At 49.0% G+C, this 17633-nt stretch overlaps 1 protein-coding gene across 1 annotated transcript in view; it reads right to left on the bottom strand.

Moving 5' to 3' along the window:
• SERGEF (secretion regulating guanine nucleotide exchange factor) overlaps positions 1-16827 on the bottom strand; it is a 195038-nt gene extending 178211 nt beyond the window's left edge. Inside the window, exons 1-5 of the mRNA XM_080909158.1 lie at positions 16750-16827; positions 12270-12405; positions 10543-10698; positions 8718-8812; positions 2348-2408 (exon numbers count right to left, since the gene is read on the bottom strand). Coding sequence (XP_080765284.1) covers positions 2348-2408; positions 8718-8812; positions 10543-10698; positions 12270-12405; positions 16750-16809 — 508 coding nt within the window. The 5' untranslated portion in view covers positions 16810-16827. The remainder of the gene's footprint in view (positions 1-2347; positions 2409-8717; positions 8813-10542; positions 10699-12269; positions 12406-16749) is intronic.
• Positions 16828-17633: the final 806 nt, after the last annotated feature.

Here is a 17633-nt window from a genome sequence, read left to right as displayed (position 1 = left end):
AAAGGTTACAGTTAGGTAATAATAACAGGGCCTTCCACACTGTTTTTCAAAGCAACTGAACCATTCTGCCTACCTGCAGAATTAAAAGGGTGTGAAGACTGGGAAACAGCCTCAAACAATGGTTGCCCCCCTCCTACCTTGATTAAAACAGGGTCTTTTGTTTGCTGGCTGTATATACAAAGCTCACTGGCCCTTGCTGTGATCTGGGGACTCTGCCCACCTCACCCACAGTAGCACAAGACCCACAACCCTGTCTGGCTTAGGAGGGTCTAAACTGAGGCCCTCACATGCCAGTGCAGAAGTGCATGGCCCACTGAGCTCTCTTTCCAGCCCCACTGCCCTGCTGATTTCTAAGAAGACAGCCTGTCTATCAATGAGTAGTCACTGCCAGACAGCTCAGCAGTCACACTTCCAGACACTTAACCAAGAGAAATGAAACATGTATGGATGTTTCTAGGTTATTGCAAATAGATCAAGCTGGAAACAAGCCAGACATCAGACATTACTCAGTGGATAACTAGTTACAAACTGGCTGTTAGAGACTAAACTGTGCCCTCCCCAGAACATCTGGGTGTGGAATCCCTAATTTCCAGCATGGCTTTGTTTGGAAGCAGGGCCTGTTACTGGGGTAAAGAAAGCTAAGCAGTGCCTGTGGGAAGTGGGCTTAGTCCAGTAGAACCAGCATCTTTACAGGAGTGTCACGAAAGAGCTTTTTCTGCACAGATGTACAGAGAAGCCTGTGAGGACACAGTGAGAAGGGGGGCCATCTAAGCCAAGAAAAGTGTCGCCACAAACCAGTCTTAATGACACTCATCCTGGGCTTTTAGCCTCGGGAACAGAGAGAAGGTGAATTTTTGTTACTTAAGCCGTTTGGACTGCATCGTTTTGTTGCAACAGCTCTAGCAGGCTAATCCAGCACCACAGCCATACCAGACTTCTCACCACCGAAGGGGATCGGTCACAGATGCACACAGCTAACACAGGTCTCCATGCCATGAAGGAAAGCCGAGCCCAGGTTACACACTGTCCGGGGCATCTAACAACATTTCAGAAGTGACATGACAGACATGGCAAACAGGAATGGCTGTCAGGAGCTAAGGAGGAGCTGGGAGCAGAAGGAAGTGAGTGTGGCCATCAACCCCAGCAGGAGAGACCTGGGGTGACAAAGCTCCTCTGCATCCTCACTGACAGCTACTGCGAAATTCCACGTGATGTTACCATTGAGGGTAGCCTAGAGAGGAACCCATGGTGGGGAGGGGGTGTCACAACTTCATGTGGGTCGATCATTGTCTCCAAACACCAGACTCCACTTTTCAAAAAAACTGTATGTGTGTGAACATTCTGTCCGCCTGTTGGTTCTCTAGATGGCAGTGGACTTACACACCATTATGAGTTGTGTGGATGCTGGGCGCCTAACCTGGGTCCGCTGGAAAAGCGGCCTGGGCTCTTCACCATGAGTCCTCTCGTGATCCCACTCTGAGAGAAGGTCTAAGCAGCACTGGCCACAGGAGTCAGCTTCACAGACCTCCTTACCTCCCGTCTGCCCACCCGCACCTGGACCCACGCAGCATGGAGACTCGACAGCCACAGGAGATGAACACAGACACAGCCCAACGCAGCAAGTGCAGAAACTAGGAAGGGAAGACCCCGAAGCGAAAGCTCCCCTACCTGGGTGTCCCCGAGTTTCTAATTCCTCCCCTTCCTAGTCTCTCTACTCTGCATACAGCTTCTCTCTCCCTCCCCTTTTCTCTCCCAAGCATCTGTTCAGGCTCACACACGCGTGTATATGTGCATGTACGTGCAGGTGCATGGAGAAGCCAGAGTTCAGCGTTGGTGGAGTTTCTCAAATGTCTTTCATTCCTAACCGGGATAAGGAGTCTCACTGGTCTGGAGCTTCTGCAAGGAGGCTAGGCTGACTGGCCAGCAAGCCCCAGGGATCTGCCTGTCTTTCCTTCTTACCTTACCACCACAGTTCGCAGATTCACACCGATCCTCGTGCCTTCGGACAAGCGTGCCCCCACCCTACCCTTCTTTTTAAAAGGAACTCTCCATCAATTACTTTCTAAACCTTAGGGCCCTTCAATAAGAATCCAGTGGGGAAAATTCACCGCGGCGTCTACACAGACAGTCTCTAGCTCTCCCCGCCTCACTCACAAGGGCTTCCACAAACACTCACACACTCCTCACTGTGAGGAGTCACCGGAAGAATTATGACATTATGACCACTCCAGTGACACAGCTACAACAAAAGAGCCGGACAGCTCGCCTCCCAACGCTCTGTCCGGAGTTTCCTGCTGATGCTCTATTGCTCAGAAGGGCTCCCTGGGGAAATAAGGTGAGTGGTCACCTGTGGTGGCTAGTGCATGCCTCAGTCCCGCAGCGACACAGACAACCTTCTCTCTCAGGCACTGTCCAAAGGAAAGAACAGTCAGTCTCAGAATCATTCACCTGCAACCTCGTCTGTAACTCATGCACAGACTCAGTGCAGCTTGAAGCACCCCCCACCCAACATGCTCACACATAAATGCTCTTATATTTATTGCTAGATGAAATGTGTGTGTGCACGCGTGACTGTGCACACTTATGTGTATGTTTGTGTGTATGTGCGCACAGGGACATGTGGGCATGTGTATGTATATGTATGTGTGTTGTGTGTATATATGTGGTATGTGTATGTGCTTATGTATATATGTGTGAGCACAGGGACATATGGGCATGTGTGTGCATATATGTGGTGTGTGTGTATGTGTGCACACAGGGACATGTGGGCGTGTATGCATATGTGTATATATGTGTGTTCTTATGTGTATGTTTGTCTTTGTGCACACATAGCAACATGTGGATGTGTGTGTATGTATGTGTGTTGTATATATGTGTATATGAGGTGTGTGTGTATGTGCTTATGTGTATATATATATATATATATATATACACATATATATATGCATGGAGACATGTGGGCATGCTGCGTATGTATATGTGTGTGTATATATATGTGTTGTGTTTATGTGTGCAAACATGTGTGTATGTGTTATGTGTGTGTGTGTGTGTGCACATGGGGACATGTGGGTATGTGAGTTGTGTGTGTATGTGTGTTTTGCATGCACATGAGTATGTGGGTACACATGAAGGCCACAGGAAGACGCTGGCTGTCTCCCACCTTCCACTATCACTCCTCGCCTTGCTGCCCTGAAGCAGGTCTCACTGGGCTCGAGTTCCCTGTTTCAGCCACGCTGGTGGCCCTCCAGCTCCCTCGGTGCTGGGCTGACAGGCATATACAGCCATACCTGGATTTTTAAAAATATTTATGTTGTTTTCTGTGTGTGACTGTTCTTCCTGCATGTGCACCACATGCAAGCCTGGTGCCTGTGATGGTCAGCAGAGGATATCAAATCCCATGGAACTGGAGTCACAAACAGTTGTGAGCTACCACGTGGGCACTGGGAACTGAACCCAGGTCTTCAGCAAGAGCAACAAGTGAGTTGCTCACGTCCCGCAGTTAACAGCTGAGTCATCTCTCCAGCCCCCGAGGCTTGAGTTCTTTTGTTTTTGTTTTTGTTTTTGATTGATTGGTTGTTTTTGCATGAGTTCTAGAGGTCCAAATCCAGGCTCTCACGCTAGTATAACAAGCACTAACCACTGTGCCATCTCCCCACCCCTGTAAAAGAACTTTTTAAAAAAACTACCATATCATAGCACCACATTGTACTATCTCTCAAGAGCAGGGAGGCGGGGACCTCCAACGTCATCCAGTTCAATAGTTGGTAAACATTTCCTTTAAACAGACAAAAGCCATATGGTTCCTGCCACACCGCTCAGCTCTGTAACATCCGACAGCCATGTATGAGAAAGCATGGCTGTGCTCCAATAGGACTCACATAGCTCTACCCTCCCCTTCTGACCCAGCCCCCTCCCTACCAAGGCTAGAAGCTCTTCCTTAAGTGGTCAGCCTCTGCCCAGGACCTGCCTCTGGTCACACAGGACTCACCATGCTCCTAGGCACCTCTCCATCCTTGCAAACTTCCACATATCTCTAGGTGGAGCCAAACCCGGCACCCGGCAGCCTTTAGCTTCTGACAAAGCTTTCCAAATATTTGAAGACAGTTGTCATGTCCTCTCTAATACGTCTTGTGGCAGTTTTAAAAATAGGTCCCCATGTTCTCTGATACGACTCCCTTCAAGTTGCAGTGTGTGACTCCCCTCCCCTGTGTGGGCTGGACTTAGTGACACACTTCTAATGGGAAGAATTAGGGAGCACCGTGAGTCAGAGAGGGTGAGAAAAGGCACAGGGGCCTCCTAAGTGAGCCAGCTGCCAGGTCTGAATAGTCACACAGAGGCCACATAGCAAGGACTGTGACTCTCACCAGAAGCAATGGGTCTGGGTCTCAGTCCAGCCCATGAAGGTTGCGCACAGATCTGGTTATGTCTTTACTGCTACCCTGTGAAAGACCAGCTCAGAGGTCCCAGACCTGACCCTCTTAAGTGATGGGACGAGGCTTGTCACACTGCAGTGGACAACCGTGAGCCCTCTAAGCTGCACCAGTTACTACTAAGTTTCCGTCCTCGGAATGTGTTCTGGATTCTTCCTTCCCCTACATCCTCATCTATCCCAGGCTCTCCTATGTAGCCAAGGACAAACTTGAACCTCTGATTCTCTTGCCTCACCTCCCGAGTGCTGGGATTGAACCCAGGCACCACCAGGTCCAGTTTATACTAGGGATTACACCCTGAGCTTCCCAGACGCTGGGCAAACACTCCCACCTGAGCCACACTCCTGGCCCTCAGGCCCTCTTTTAAGGATCCGTGCAAAAGGCACTGAGTCTTATTCACCATTATACCCACAGACTCCATCACACCTGATTGGGTCTGACCAACACCAAGAGCAAAACTCCAGCGTCCCTTCTAGAAACTATACTTCTGACCGTGGAGTCCCCAGTCACATGAGCCTTGGACTAACTTGTGCTAACACAGTTTGTGAAGGTGACTCTTTAAATCTTTCCTATTTTCCTTTCTTTTGTCTAAAAATAACCAGTGGGCCAGAGTGTCCTTACATGCTATTCGACTATTTGACTGCCCATGGGTCCCCAACCCCGGCCCCACACTTCCTTCGTTTCCCCATACTCCAGTCTGAACACATTCCTGTGCCCCCATACACGTGCTCACACTCTTCCTTTGGCCTAGAACGTTTTACTTCGGCACCTTCTCTGCATTCTCCTATCCCAAGTCAGGGAAACCTCAGCTCAACCCTAAGAGTTAGCTAAGCTTCCTGTTGGGCAGGAGCCCAGTCCTTCCTTGGGACGACATGGGCATCTGCCATGATTCTACCATGACGGTGACACTGATGTACTTAACATGTGTCACTAAACTGTAAATCTCCCGGGTGGTAAGACGGGTCTTAGCCACTAGTGTCCTTGCTACCTACATCCAGTGACCACACGGCAGCTTCCCTCACAGCTGTGGCCCTATCACTTCTCACGCCCATCACGGCAGACAGCTTATCCAAGAGCTGTGTTACTAAGTCATCCAGCACATCTTAACCATTGTTCCTTCCTGTCTTCTTTAATTATATCAACTATAATTAAGCTAAATTAATTATAACATATGTAGGTTCTTACAAGGCTACCTATCTGCACCTGGGAGTTACAGTGGGGACCCAGAGCTCTACAGGACTAGACTTGTGCACAGGCTTTGGCAACCGTACCCCCAAATAACAGGCTATAAGGCGGTAACTGAACTCAATGAGAAGACAGAAACAGACTCCAACTCTCCAAAGAAAATGCATCTCCCACCCCTCAGAGTATAGGGATTAGATGGCAGCAGGGGGTGGGGCCGTTCATTGAGGCTGTGAAACACTGAGTTCAGTGTTTTCCTGAAACTTTTCCTGTTTGCATCAGGTTTCCCCACTGCCAGTCGACAAAAACTAGAGTCATGTGGGAAATGGAACCACAATTGAGAAAATGCCTGTTGGCAAGTCAGTGGCACACTGTCTTGATTAGTGACTGATGTGGGAGAGCCCTGTCCACGGTGAGCGGTGGCGCTCCTGGGCAGTGGGTCCTGGGAAGTAAAAGAAAGGCAAAGGCACATGAAGCTCAAAGCGAGCCAGGGAGCGGTTGCTGCTCCCACCTCCGCTTCAGCTCCTGCCTTAAGGTTTTAACCCTGACCTCCCTCAGGGATGAAGTGTGTGTGACCTGGGGCTTGTAACATGAAATAAACCTTTTCCTTCCTAAGTTGTTTTTAATTATGTTAATCACGGCAATAGAAATCGAAGTCAGACACACGTGAATTTCATAAACCTGTAATGTGGGACATCAGGAGAAGCGCTCCAAACAACACTGAAAGTCCTCTTTCCCAGCTGCTCCCTGACATGTGGATACTGAATACTGTGACCAGACTCAAAGCAGCCCGGAAATCATGCACAGGGTTCAGAGCCTTGGTACAAAATAACAAGTGGGAAATGCCTTACTCATAAGTGTTTCCTTTGTGTTTATGGGAAGAACAATAGCTTGGACAGATTAAATTAGTTTTAAAGTTTCTAAGGCCAGGTGGCCTGTGGCTATGCATCTGTTACCATCAGGGGAGGTGGAGGCAGGGGAATCAGGAGCTCAAGTCCAGCCTTAGTTATATAACATGTTAGAGGGTAGCCTGGGCTACATGAGACTCTTTATTTAAGAAAAATGGCGGGGATGGGGAGCTGGAGAGATGGCTCAGCGGTTAAGAGCACAGATCTCTTCCAGAGGTCCTGAGTTCAATTCCCAGCAACCACATGGTGGCTCACAACCATCTGTAATGGGATCTGATGCCCTCTTCTAGTGTCTGAAGACAGTGACAGTGCATTTACATAAAATAAATAAATCTTTAAAATAAATAAATACATAGAATCAAGGGACTAGGAAGAAGCTCAGTGGTTAAGAGCACTGGCTGCTCTTCCAGTGGACCTGGGTTCAGTTTTCAGCACCCACAGGGGGCTCACAACCATCTGTAACTCCAGTTCCAATATCCAATGCCCTCCATGGTTTACAGATGTACACACAGGCAAATCATCCATATACATAAAATAAGAATGAATAAATCTTTTGTCAAATACTAAAGTTTGAAAACAGTGCATGGAGTCCCACAAAAGGCCACATGCTGTACAACTTCATTTATACGCAACAGCTACAACACAGCAAAGCACAGAGCAGGACGAGTGGAGCAGACAGGAAGCCACCGCTACTGAGGGTAGACTTCCTTCTGGCCATGATGCAAAGGTTGTACACTCAGATAAAGACAATGGAGTCGACCTCTGAGAACACACTGAGAAACGTTGAAGTACACATTTCAAAGAAACAAATTCAAACGTATCTGGGCCATATCTCAATAGAGTTGTTATTTTAAAAATTAATTTCAGCTGTTTATTTGTTAAGTGGGGTTTATATAAAATTTTCAATCATATGACATTTCTGCAGGACAGTCCTGGACTACCATTTGCTTATTCTACTTCTTTTTTGCTACTGTGTGTGTGTGTGTGTGTGTGTGTGTGTGTGTGTGTGTCTGTGTGGTGTGTGTGTGTGTGTGTGTGGTGTGTGTGTGGGTGGGTGTGTGTGTGGTGTGTGAGTGTGGTGTGTGGGGGTGGGGGTGGGGGTGTGTGTGTGTGGTGTGTGTGGTGTGTGTGGTGTGTGTGTGGGGGTGGGTGGGTGTGTCTGTGGTGTGTGAGTGTGGTGTGTGGGGGGGGTGGGTGTGTGGGTGTGTGTGGGTGTGTGTGTGTGTGGTGTGTGTGGTGTGTGTGTGTGGTGTGTGTGTGTGGGTGGGTGGGTGTGTGTGTGGTGTGTGAGTGTGGTGTGTGGGGGGGGTGGGTGTGTGGGTGTGTGTGTGTGTGTGTGTGTATGGTATGTATGTGGTATGTGTGTGTGTGTGGTGTGTGTGTATAGTGTGTGTATAGTGTGTGTGGTGTGTGTGGTGTGTGTGTGTGTGTGGTGTGTGTGTGTGTGGTGTGTGTGGGGGGGTGTGGTGTGTGTGTGTGGTGTGTGTGGTGTGTGTGCTGTGTGTGTGTGGTGTGTGTGCTGTGTGTGTGTGGTGTGTGTGTGTGTGGTGTGTGTGTGGTGTGTGGGGGGTGTGATGTGTGTGGTGTGTGTGTGTGTGTGTGTGTGTGTGTGTGTGTGTGGTGTGTGGGGGGTGTGGTGTGTGTGGTGTGTGGGGGGTGTGATGTGTGTGGTGTGTGTGTGTGTGTGTGTGTGTGTGTGTGTGTGTGTGTGTAACAAGTGTGTAGGTCTGTAAATGTTGGCATCCACATGCACATGGAGGTCAGAGGATTTGGTGTCTCCCTTTGCTTTAACCAGCCAAGGTCTCTATCTGGTTGCCTCCAGCTGTAACTGGAGCCTGGAGACCCAAACCAAAACCTTCCTGATTGCACAGCAAGTGCTTCACCCTTAAGTTGTCCCCCCAGACCCCAGACTTAGTGTCTCGAGGCAAACTGCATCTGTTTGGACCTGTTTGTAACAGTTCCCATTATCATATAGGGCACATTTCCACAACCCTTGTTGATACTCTCATAACGAGCATGAAGAACAGATCCTCCACCCAGCAGTGATCCCCTCAAACTGATCTTTAACCAAGAGCTTATTTTCAACTCAAGTCTACAACTCCATGGGTCTTCAAGGGCCTACCACCTAGTTTTTCGTTCTGTGCAAGGATACATGGAAAAGCCTGGAAACAGCAAGCTAAAACAGGGCTATCCTCACCTCGATGGCCTGGGGGACCAGACATTTTCGAGGGCCGTGCGGCACACCTAGCTGGCCAAAGGCATTGGATCCACATGACAGAACTTGACCTTTTTCTGCAAAACACAAGCATTCAGATTGCAAATCTGAGGCATGAGCTGCCTGTAACCAATAAAAAGACAATCTACCACACCGTAACCCTAGCGGTAGATCACCCATTGCAGAGTCTAGGGAAAGGGACAGGGCATGTGTGGCCTGGCAAAGTAGGGGTTTCCCTGTGAGACAGACACTCCCCTCTAGAGTCTGGAGGGTGAATTTGGGCCAGAGGAGTATTAGAACCATTTGGCTCCATAGTTAACCCTGTCCTCTTACCCTCTATCTACAAATATCCGAGAGTCTGATTTCAACTCTGACTGCTTTGTGCCTTTCTCACAGCTGGTTGCAATGTGCTGGGAAACAGGGCTTCCTTCCGTCTCATGACCCTCAATTACACGGGCCCATCATATGTACTTTACACATGATAGCCAACAATGAAATTCTTCACATGTAAGGGGATTTCTGTGTCTGCCTTTGTTTTGTCAGAGCTAATCTAAGCAGGGGCTGGCAGGAGTCTGGTAGGGACTGTCGGATTGGACACTCATGGGACTCCTCCACGAAGGGGGACTGGTGACAGCTGAGGGGAGATGACAATTCATGAGACAGGTGACAGAGGCTATTTTACAGCAGGAGCCATTGGGCACTGCCTAATGTGAGAAGCAATCAGACAAAGGCAGCAGGCACAAGAACTACTGGGCAAAAAAAAACAAACCAACTTAGGACTTTCACTGCACATCTAGGAATCCACTAAGAGGCAGAAACTACGGCCAACTAGGAGGGACAAAGTTGAACAGGGAAATTAGCTGTTGGAGGAACAATGCCGGCTGCTTCCGAGAGGACTCTTGTAACCACCTCATGACACCTGTCTGCACAAAGGCCACATTTTTAAGGGGAGATAGGAAAATAACTCAGCGGTAGAGCCCAGGCCTCGCACATGTGAGAACCTACGTTTGATCCTCAGCAATGAAACCATGGATGCCCCTTAGTAGGAAAGAGCTCTCCCTGTTCCTGTGAAATCCCTAATGCTGGCTGGTTTGTCACTGTTCGTTGTTGGTTCTTTGTAAATCAACGTCATACACCCCGATCTCACTCATCTCCCCATCCCTTCATACCCACCCTCCACCCTTACAAACCAATCCCCTCTCCTGCCCACACCACTTCATGGCAGATGAGGGCTGGCTAGTTTTATATCAGTTTGACACAAGCTGGAGTCACTGGAGAGAAGGGAACCTAAACTGAGAAAATGCTTCCATGAGAACCAGCTGTTAAGGCATTTTTATTAAATCAGTGATCCAAGGCGGGGAGGGCCCAGCCCACTGTGAGTGGTACCATCCCTAGGCTGATGGTCCTGGTTTCTATAAGGAAGCAGACTGAGTAAACCAGTAAGCAGCAGTTAGAAACCCTAACTAGGACACCTAGCACATTACCCATAACTCCCCATGGCACTCCAGGCCACTGAGACCAGGCGCACAGCTCGAATGAACTTTTGGGACTAGAAATGACCACTTCAAAAGATCTAGCCTATCCCCAGTCTCTGACAAATGTATTCCAGCCTGATTGATAGCTAAAAGTTCTCCTTCTAACAGGCACCCTTCAATTTCCCTACATGGCTACCGAGAACACTTGTGGTTGGGGGGTAGGGGTGGTTGGTTTATCTTTAAAAACACAGAGGCTTTTATTTAATTGCCCCCCAACTGCCCTGCTATCCCCCAAAGCCTTGGTGAAGATGTTTCCCCAAGAGTGAGCCTACCTGTGAGGATGATGGTGAAATCCCAGCCGCAGGCCACCTGTCGGATGGGACAGCCGAGGAGAGGCTTGCAGATGGTGAAACACAGAACTTCCTCCGTGTGACCAAGCCCCAGCTGGCCATCCTTATTCAGGCCACACACAAAGAGACCTCCACCATCTGCAAAACAGAAAGCGCCCTGTCAGCGCCCACGGGGAGACTCAAATCTGCCAAGGTGAGACAGGGTTACCACGAGTTACTTGGAGCCACAGACAAAAGGCTTCCTGCCCGTACTAATGTTATTAACTGGTGTGTGCCAATATGTTCTGGAACCAAAGACACCAGGCCAAGAGTCTCAAATCTAACATATAAATGAAAACCCTCAGCTCTGTAGCAGGTGCCAAATCACCAAATGGAGCACCTATTACCACAAGAAAGCCAACATCAGCTCAACGCTTAGACTGTGCCAGGAGCTATCCCAATAGCTGAACACGCCAGCCCTTTCCACACGTGTCTAGGGCCCATAATGCTTTGAAAGGCCCATAGGGATTGCTTAATTTTAAATTGTTTTAAGTTAATTTTAATGTAACAGTAATTCGTATATAATATAAGCCTGGGTGTAGTTACTTTGTATCAGTATTCCTGTATAATGGTTATCCTTTCTTTACAAAGTGAAGAAGTAGTCCATGAAGACATGAAAACCTATAAAAGCCCTAATACAGCCCTGAAAATGCCTTGAGTTCACCTACTGCTATTATGCCCACAGGACAGGTGAAGAAAAGAACTGAGTGTGCTGGTTAGCGTTCACTATCAAACTTGACACAACCTAGAATCACCTGGAAAGGAGCATCCTAAGTGAGCAGGCCGGTTTATGAACATGGCTGAGGATTGTCTTGACCATTAACTGAGATGAGGAAGCCCATCTGAACATGGGCTCTACCATCTCACGGGCCAGGCCCTTCACTGTGTGAGCGTGAAGAAAGCCAGCTGTGTGCAGCAGGGGTGCCTCTGTTGCTCTTTCCGCTCTTGACTGTGGATGGAGCCGGTGCTCCAGGTTCCTACCTTGACTCCCGGCAACCATGCAAGGTTAGCAGAACATTCAGTCAAAAGGAGCCCTTCCCCCCCAGACGCTTTTGGTCAGACATCTTATCACTGCCACAGAAGTGAAAGCAGAACACCGCGGTACAGAGACATTATTTGCCAAAGCCGTGGAGCTAAGGGACCACAGAATGGGCATCTGAGCCCCAGGCAGTTGCCGCCATGGCTCCTGCTCTTAGCCATCCTTCCCTAACCTGAAGCATGGGTGACCCCCAGGTTCAGCACTCTCTGGGCTAGGTGCTAAGACAGAAAATTAAGGACAAGGTAAGGATCTTGATCGAAAGAGATACTTCGCCTACTTGCAGAGGCTTCAAAGCGACACGTAAGGTTGGAACATACCCACTAATTTGCCCCGTAACCCAAAGCCTTCCGTCTCTGAACCTTATTTGTATATGGGTGTGAAGAGAAAGATCTTTAAAGAACTCAGAAGTTCAGGCTCTGACAAGCTACAATCCCTTCAAGGTTAGTTGGCTCTTTCACCAAAAAAAAAAAAAAAAAAAAAAAAAAAAAAAAAAAAGAAAAAAAGAAAGAAAGAAAGAAAAAAAGAAAAGAAAAGAAAAGAAAGACAAATGGACAGCAAGGTAGCATCCAAGGGGGGGGGGGGGATATCTCAGTACAAAAGTGAGTGGCTGTCCATTTGTGAAGAGAATTACCTGTGACAACTGCAGAATGCCCTCCTCCTCCTGTGACACTCTTGATACGCCCAGGTTTACAGAAGTCACTCAGTTGCTGGGGCAGAAGCACATCTTCCTTATGGCCGAGGCCAAGTTGCCCGTAGCTGTTTGCACCCTAGGGACAAAATACAACAAGGATGAAAAGCCCCCAGTTGTCAGCATCCATCCATCCTGCCCCCCCTCCCCCAGCCCTTCACTGCCCCTCCCCCACGGCATTTCAACGCCCATTCTTAGGAGACTGTCTTGGGCAATCAGCCTTGGAAAGCCAGGCCCGTCAGTGAGCACCATGACTTCAGAGGACTCCTTGACATTCACAGTCCTGTGTCCCACCTTTCCCTTCAGGTATACAACCCTGTCCTGGTTTCTTTTGTGATGCCGGGAGGGGAAGAGACCAAACTTGATTTAGGGAAGGAAAGGGTTTGTTGTTGCAGCTTACACACCCAGGTCATGGTTCATCAATGAGAGAAGTCAGGGCAGGAAACAGAAGCCATGAAGAACAGTACCTGTTACTCTCTGCTTTGCTCAAGGAACTCTCTTACACAGCCCAGACCCATCAGCCTAGAGATGGTGCCACCAACAGTGGACTGGACCTTCCATAACAGCCTATCAATAGGGTTAATCTCTCACAGGCCAATGTGATTGAAGCCTGCAGTTGACGTTTCTCTGCCCAGGTGAGTCCAGGTTGTGTCCCATGGACAATAAAAACCAACCAAGACTCAACTGCCTCTGAGGATGGGCCCATAGATCCCCTCTGACGAAAGCTAGTTATCTAGGAAGGCTGGGGAAAGGAAAGATTAAGGGTGGGGCTGGAGTGGGGGAAAATTAGCAGGAAACGCTCTGGGATTCGTTTTTTTGGCTCTCACTCCCCACATCCTCACTAGGAAGCAGCGACTTTTCTGTATTTATTCAGTTAGCTAAGGATGAAGCATCCCTAAGCATCGTCGGTCCAAAACAAAACCTAGGAAATGATCTCTAAAAGGCCTTTTCAAGTGTAGCATTTGGCGTTGCCCCTTGTAGACTTACTCCATCAAGGCTACACACAGTCTAAGGACACAGCAGAACAACAAAGTGCTGGCCTGGCCTGTTCAAGTTCCTAGGTTCAATCCCCAGCACTGGAAGGAAAGACCTCGCTACTTTGAAATCGTTACAGCTAAGTAACAGGCCCAGAAGAGAATTCAGCACGTATAAAGGTATCAGAAAAACGTTAGCATCAGCTCAGCACTTCAGAAATTCTTACCTCTTCAAGTATCTACTCCCAAAATGATTCTTTTGGAGGTGAGTGGTAGAGCCACTTAAATACCATTTTTGGTTGGTTGGTTGTTTTTTGGTTTGTTTTTTGTTTTTTTTTTTGTTTTTTTTTTTTTTTTTTTTTTTTTTTGAGGGCACGTAAATGAGAACACTGGGTGTACTGGCTGGTTCTGTGTCAACCTGACACAAGCTGGAGTTATCACAGAGAAAGGAGCCTCAGTTGAGGAAATGCCTCCATGAGATCCAGCTGTAAGGCATTTTCTCAACTAGTGATCAAGAAGGGCGGGCCCCGCCCATTGTGGGTGGTGCCATCCCTGGCCCAGCCCATTGTGGGTGGAGCCATCCCTGGGCTGGTAGACCTGGGTTCTATAAGAAAGCAGGCTGAGCAAGCCAGGGGAAGCAAGCCAGTAAATGACATCCCTCCATGGCCTCTGCATCAGCTCCTGCTTCCTGACCTGCTTGAGTTCCAGTCCTGACTTCCTTTGGTGATGAACAGTGATATGGAAGTGTAAGCTGAATAAACCCTTTCCTCCCCGACTTGTTTTTTGGTCATGATGTTTGTGCAGGAATAGAAATCCTGACTGAGACACTTGATTTAAAACAACTACGGAGATATGAATGCAAAACAGACACTTAACAGAATTATCCCACCTCTTGGGTATTTCCAGCCACCTTGAGCTGCAGGACTCCAAGATGAAGAATGAGCTTTGTGGGGATGTGAGCATCTCTGCACACATCCAGACATCCTCACAACTAAGGAGCATTGGAATTCATTTTACAGATGAGGAAACTGAGGCCAGAGTAGGCTCGAGTAATGATCCACAGCCACACAACTGGGTCAGCGAGTTAGAAATCCGTTTCTTTCACTAGGTCTTACTGTGTCCCTAAGAAAACAGGTATGTATGTAGAGCCAGCCCAGAGGTTAAGTCACATGACTCTAGACCAACAGTTCTCAAAATGTGGGTTGCCCCCTTTGGCAAACCTCTGCCTCCAAATATATTACATTGCAATTTCTAACAGTGGCAAAATTACAGTTATGAGGTAGCAAAGAGAATAATGTTATGGTTGGGGGGTCACCAGGGTCACAGCATCCGGGCTGTTGACTATGGCTCACATCCGTTGCTTTGTCCCCCTACCTTGGCATTGCTGGCTTGGCTGAACTGCCTTCTCTCCTAGAAAGCCACCACCATGAAAGCAGGGACTCGGTCTTCTAGCTTTTCTCCTAATCCTGAAACTGCCCTGGCGGATTGTGGATGCCAGGCTGTAAGTCTCTCCACCCTGGAATTCAACATTGTTTAAAGTACTGTCAAGTAGCACTGTCAAATGTAACACTGTTTCAGAGTGAGTCAGGGAGTGCTGCTGGGATTTCTATCTCCTCTGGCTACCCCATTACCAGGCTTGCAGGCTGCTGAACATGAGAAGCCAGGCTAGAGCATTCCCAGGCTCGTGGTTTGTATCAATTTCTGTGGTGCAGTAATGGGCCCTAACCCCAGGATAAAGCTGGGTAAAGGAAATTTTAATATACCCTGTGACAACTGTAATCACCTTCCTTCTTCACAAAGGATCCAGACACAGATGCACACACACACCCTACCACTTGGCAGAAGATGGATCACGTTCCTCCGATAATGCCTATGTCGAAACCCTAACCTCTGACATATCAGAATATGACTATATTTGGAGACACAACCTTTAAAGAAGTCATTAAAGTTAAATGATGAGACTATAATCCAATCTGTCTAGTCTCTTCCCAAGACACCCAGGATGCCAACACACACACACACACAAAAACCAAACCAAAAAAGAAAAAAAAAAAAAAAAAAAAAAAACAGTCACCTGAGGCCCCAGAGAAACCAAAAGTGCCCACACCTTAATTTTGGACTTGCAACCTCCAACACTGAGAAAATAATTTTTTATTGTTTAAGAAACCAGCCTGTGGTGTTTTGTCATGGTAGTGGAGGCCAACTAATACACACACACACTGATTACGCAGCAGGAAGAATTCCCCAGTAGGCCTCCAAACACACTGGTAAAGTGAGGTTCAGCCCTGCTTCTGTCTCTGTCCACTCAAGGCCACAGGTGAAAGGCTTTTCTCAGCAGACTCCTTGCTGGACATATTCAGTTACTAACCCCCCTACCCCCTGCCCACCTTAGCTCAAGTGCTACTTCAAGGAGTTGAGCCAGACAGCCAGGCCAAGCCATGCTCTCCTTTCTGACAGTCTTACACTCAACAAGTGAAAGGTATATAAATAAATTCTAATTTTGGCAAAAACATAGGTATTGTGGCGTCCTCTATCTCGGGAACTGGAACCCCTTTATAGCTATGTATTTCTCAAACATTAACACATGGCTGTGCACATAGGTACTCATTCATTCGTTTTATTCATTCATTCATTCATTCATTCACTCACTCACTCATCAACAAATATTTCCCTGGGGTCTACAGGATGCCAGGCACCAAGAGAGACAATGTGATCATCACTGACTTGGTACTCACTCTCGGAACACCTCCGCTGTAGCCAAGGAGACTGCCGTTAACAAATCATGCATTCCATCACAATTTTGGTATTTAATACTAAGAACAGCAACACCCAACAGATGCTTGCTGTCACGCATGTCCCCTACGATCGTTGAGTATAAAGCCTCCTCTCCAGTCACACAGAAGGATGACCGTCGGTCTCTTCAAAGGGCAGTGTCAAACAGGCCCAGCCCAGACTTCCACGCCCCCAGAGAAGATAGGATCCGGTCACAGCCGAGTAACAGCAAAAATGAAGGTTCTGTGTCTCCCGCGGCCACACTCCACAGGCCTCACATCCACAGGACGCTCTCCAGGGTGATGGCGCTGGAAAGGAGCCTTCCAACCCCTCCCCAGGCTAAAGGAAGGTTCGGTGACACAGGTGGCCACACGAGCTCTGGGACCAAGAGATCTCGTTGCCAAGCCTCCACGCTGTCTCCCTAGGCAGTGTGGCGGCCAAGGGCTCTCCCAGATGCTCTGCCCTGGAGGCAGGGTCCTCCCGAAGATTCAGCCCCCACATCTCACCACGGGGAGGCCCTCCCTCCGCGCCCTCTCCTTCTTGGCGCAGCCCAGGGTCCTCCAACCCAAAACCCTGGCTCTGGGCGCCGCGACCCAGATCCCCGCCACCCACGTCGGGAGCTCCCCGGTCTCCGCTCCCCTTAGTCTCTGCCCGAGTCCGGGGGCGGAGCCACGTACCCAGGCGAAGAGCACCGCAGCGGCAGAGGCAGCCTCCGAGGCGCAGGACTCCCGCGCCATGCACACGCTCCGCCGGCGCTTCCGGGAGGAATGACGTGGGGCGTGGTTTCGGAGGCCACGGGGCGGGGCGAGCCCGGAAGGTGGGAGCGGCCAGCGGATCGGAGGCGGGGTAAAGTTAGGGATTGGGCGGGGCCAGTGGACTGGAGCAAGATGAAGCTGGGAATGGTCCCTCCCTGGGGCGCAGGGACTCAAACAAATCACTGTCTGACCGCACCCCGCGGCCGCCAGGAAACACACCCGGAGGAGCCTTACTACACCCACACTCGTAATTCTGCACCACGTTCAGTAATCCAGAAAGCTCACCACCTGTCCCACGCTGCCCAGAGCAGATGCCATGACAGGGATGCCACAGCGCGGTGGGAAGGGAGCTGAGTTGAAGATGGTCCAGACCTGAGTCTTCCCGAAGCTACCTTGGCCCGCTTCGCTGTGCATTTGGCAACCCGAGAGTCTTGGGTAGCGATGTTAGCCTTCCACTGCGGATACCCACTCCTGGCGACACTGCTGTGGCTGGCTATTGTCTGATGTGCCCCCGCACTGTCCCTACTCTCCTCAGCCCCGCCTCGAACTACCTGCCCTAATTCTGGTCACCAGCATGGATCATTCTCACCCAAGATAGATTTTCTTATAATACGGCTTTTTTTTTTTATCAGCATAGTCATGATGTTGGTGGGAGTTAAATGGAACAATGTACCAGTGCGCGCTGGGGAAAAAGAATTCGGAATCTGGCAGGAGCGGGGGAATAATGTCCCATTTAAGGGGATGGTCTGCATTCGTAGCTCTGGCCCCTATGCAGACAGGTCTCTGGGCCTCATCCCCCTATCCTC

This window comes from Micromys minutus (assembly GCF_963924665.1).
Source record: "Micromys minutus genome assembly, chromosome: 32".
NCBI classification, from domain to species: Eukaryota; Metazoa; Chordata; class Mammalia; order Rodentia; family Muridae; genus Micromys; species Micromys minutus.
The sequence above is the reverse complement of the archived record's forward strand: the minus strand, read 5'-3'. Positions and strand labels throughout refer to the sequence as shown.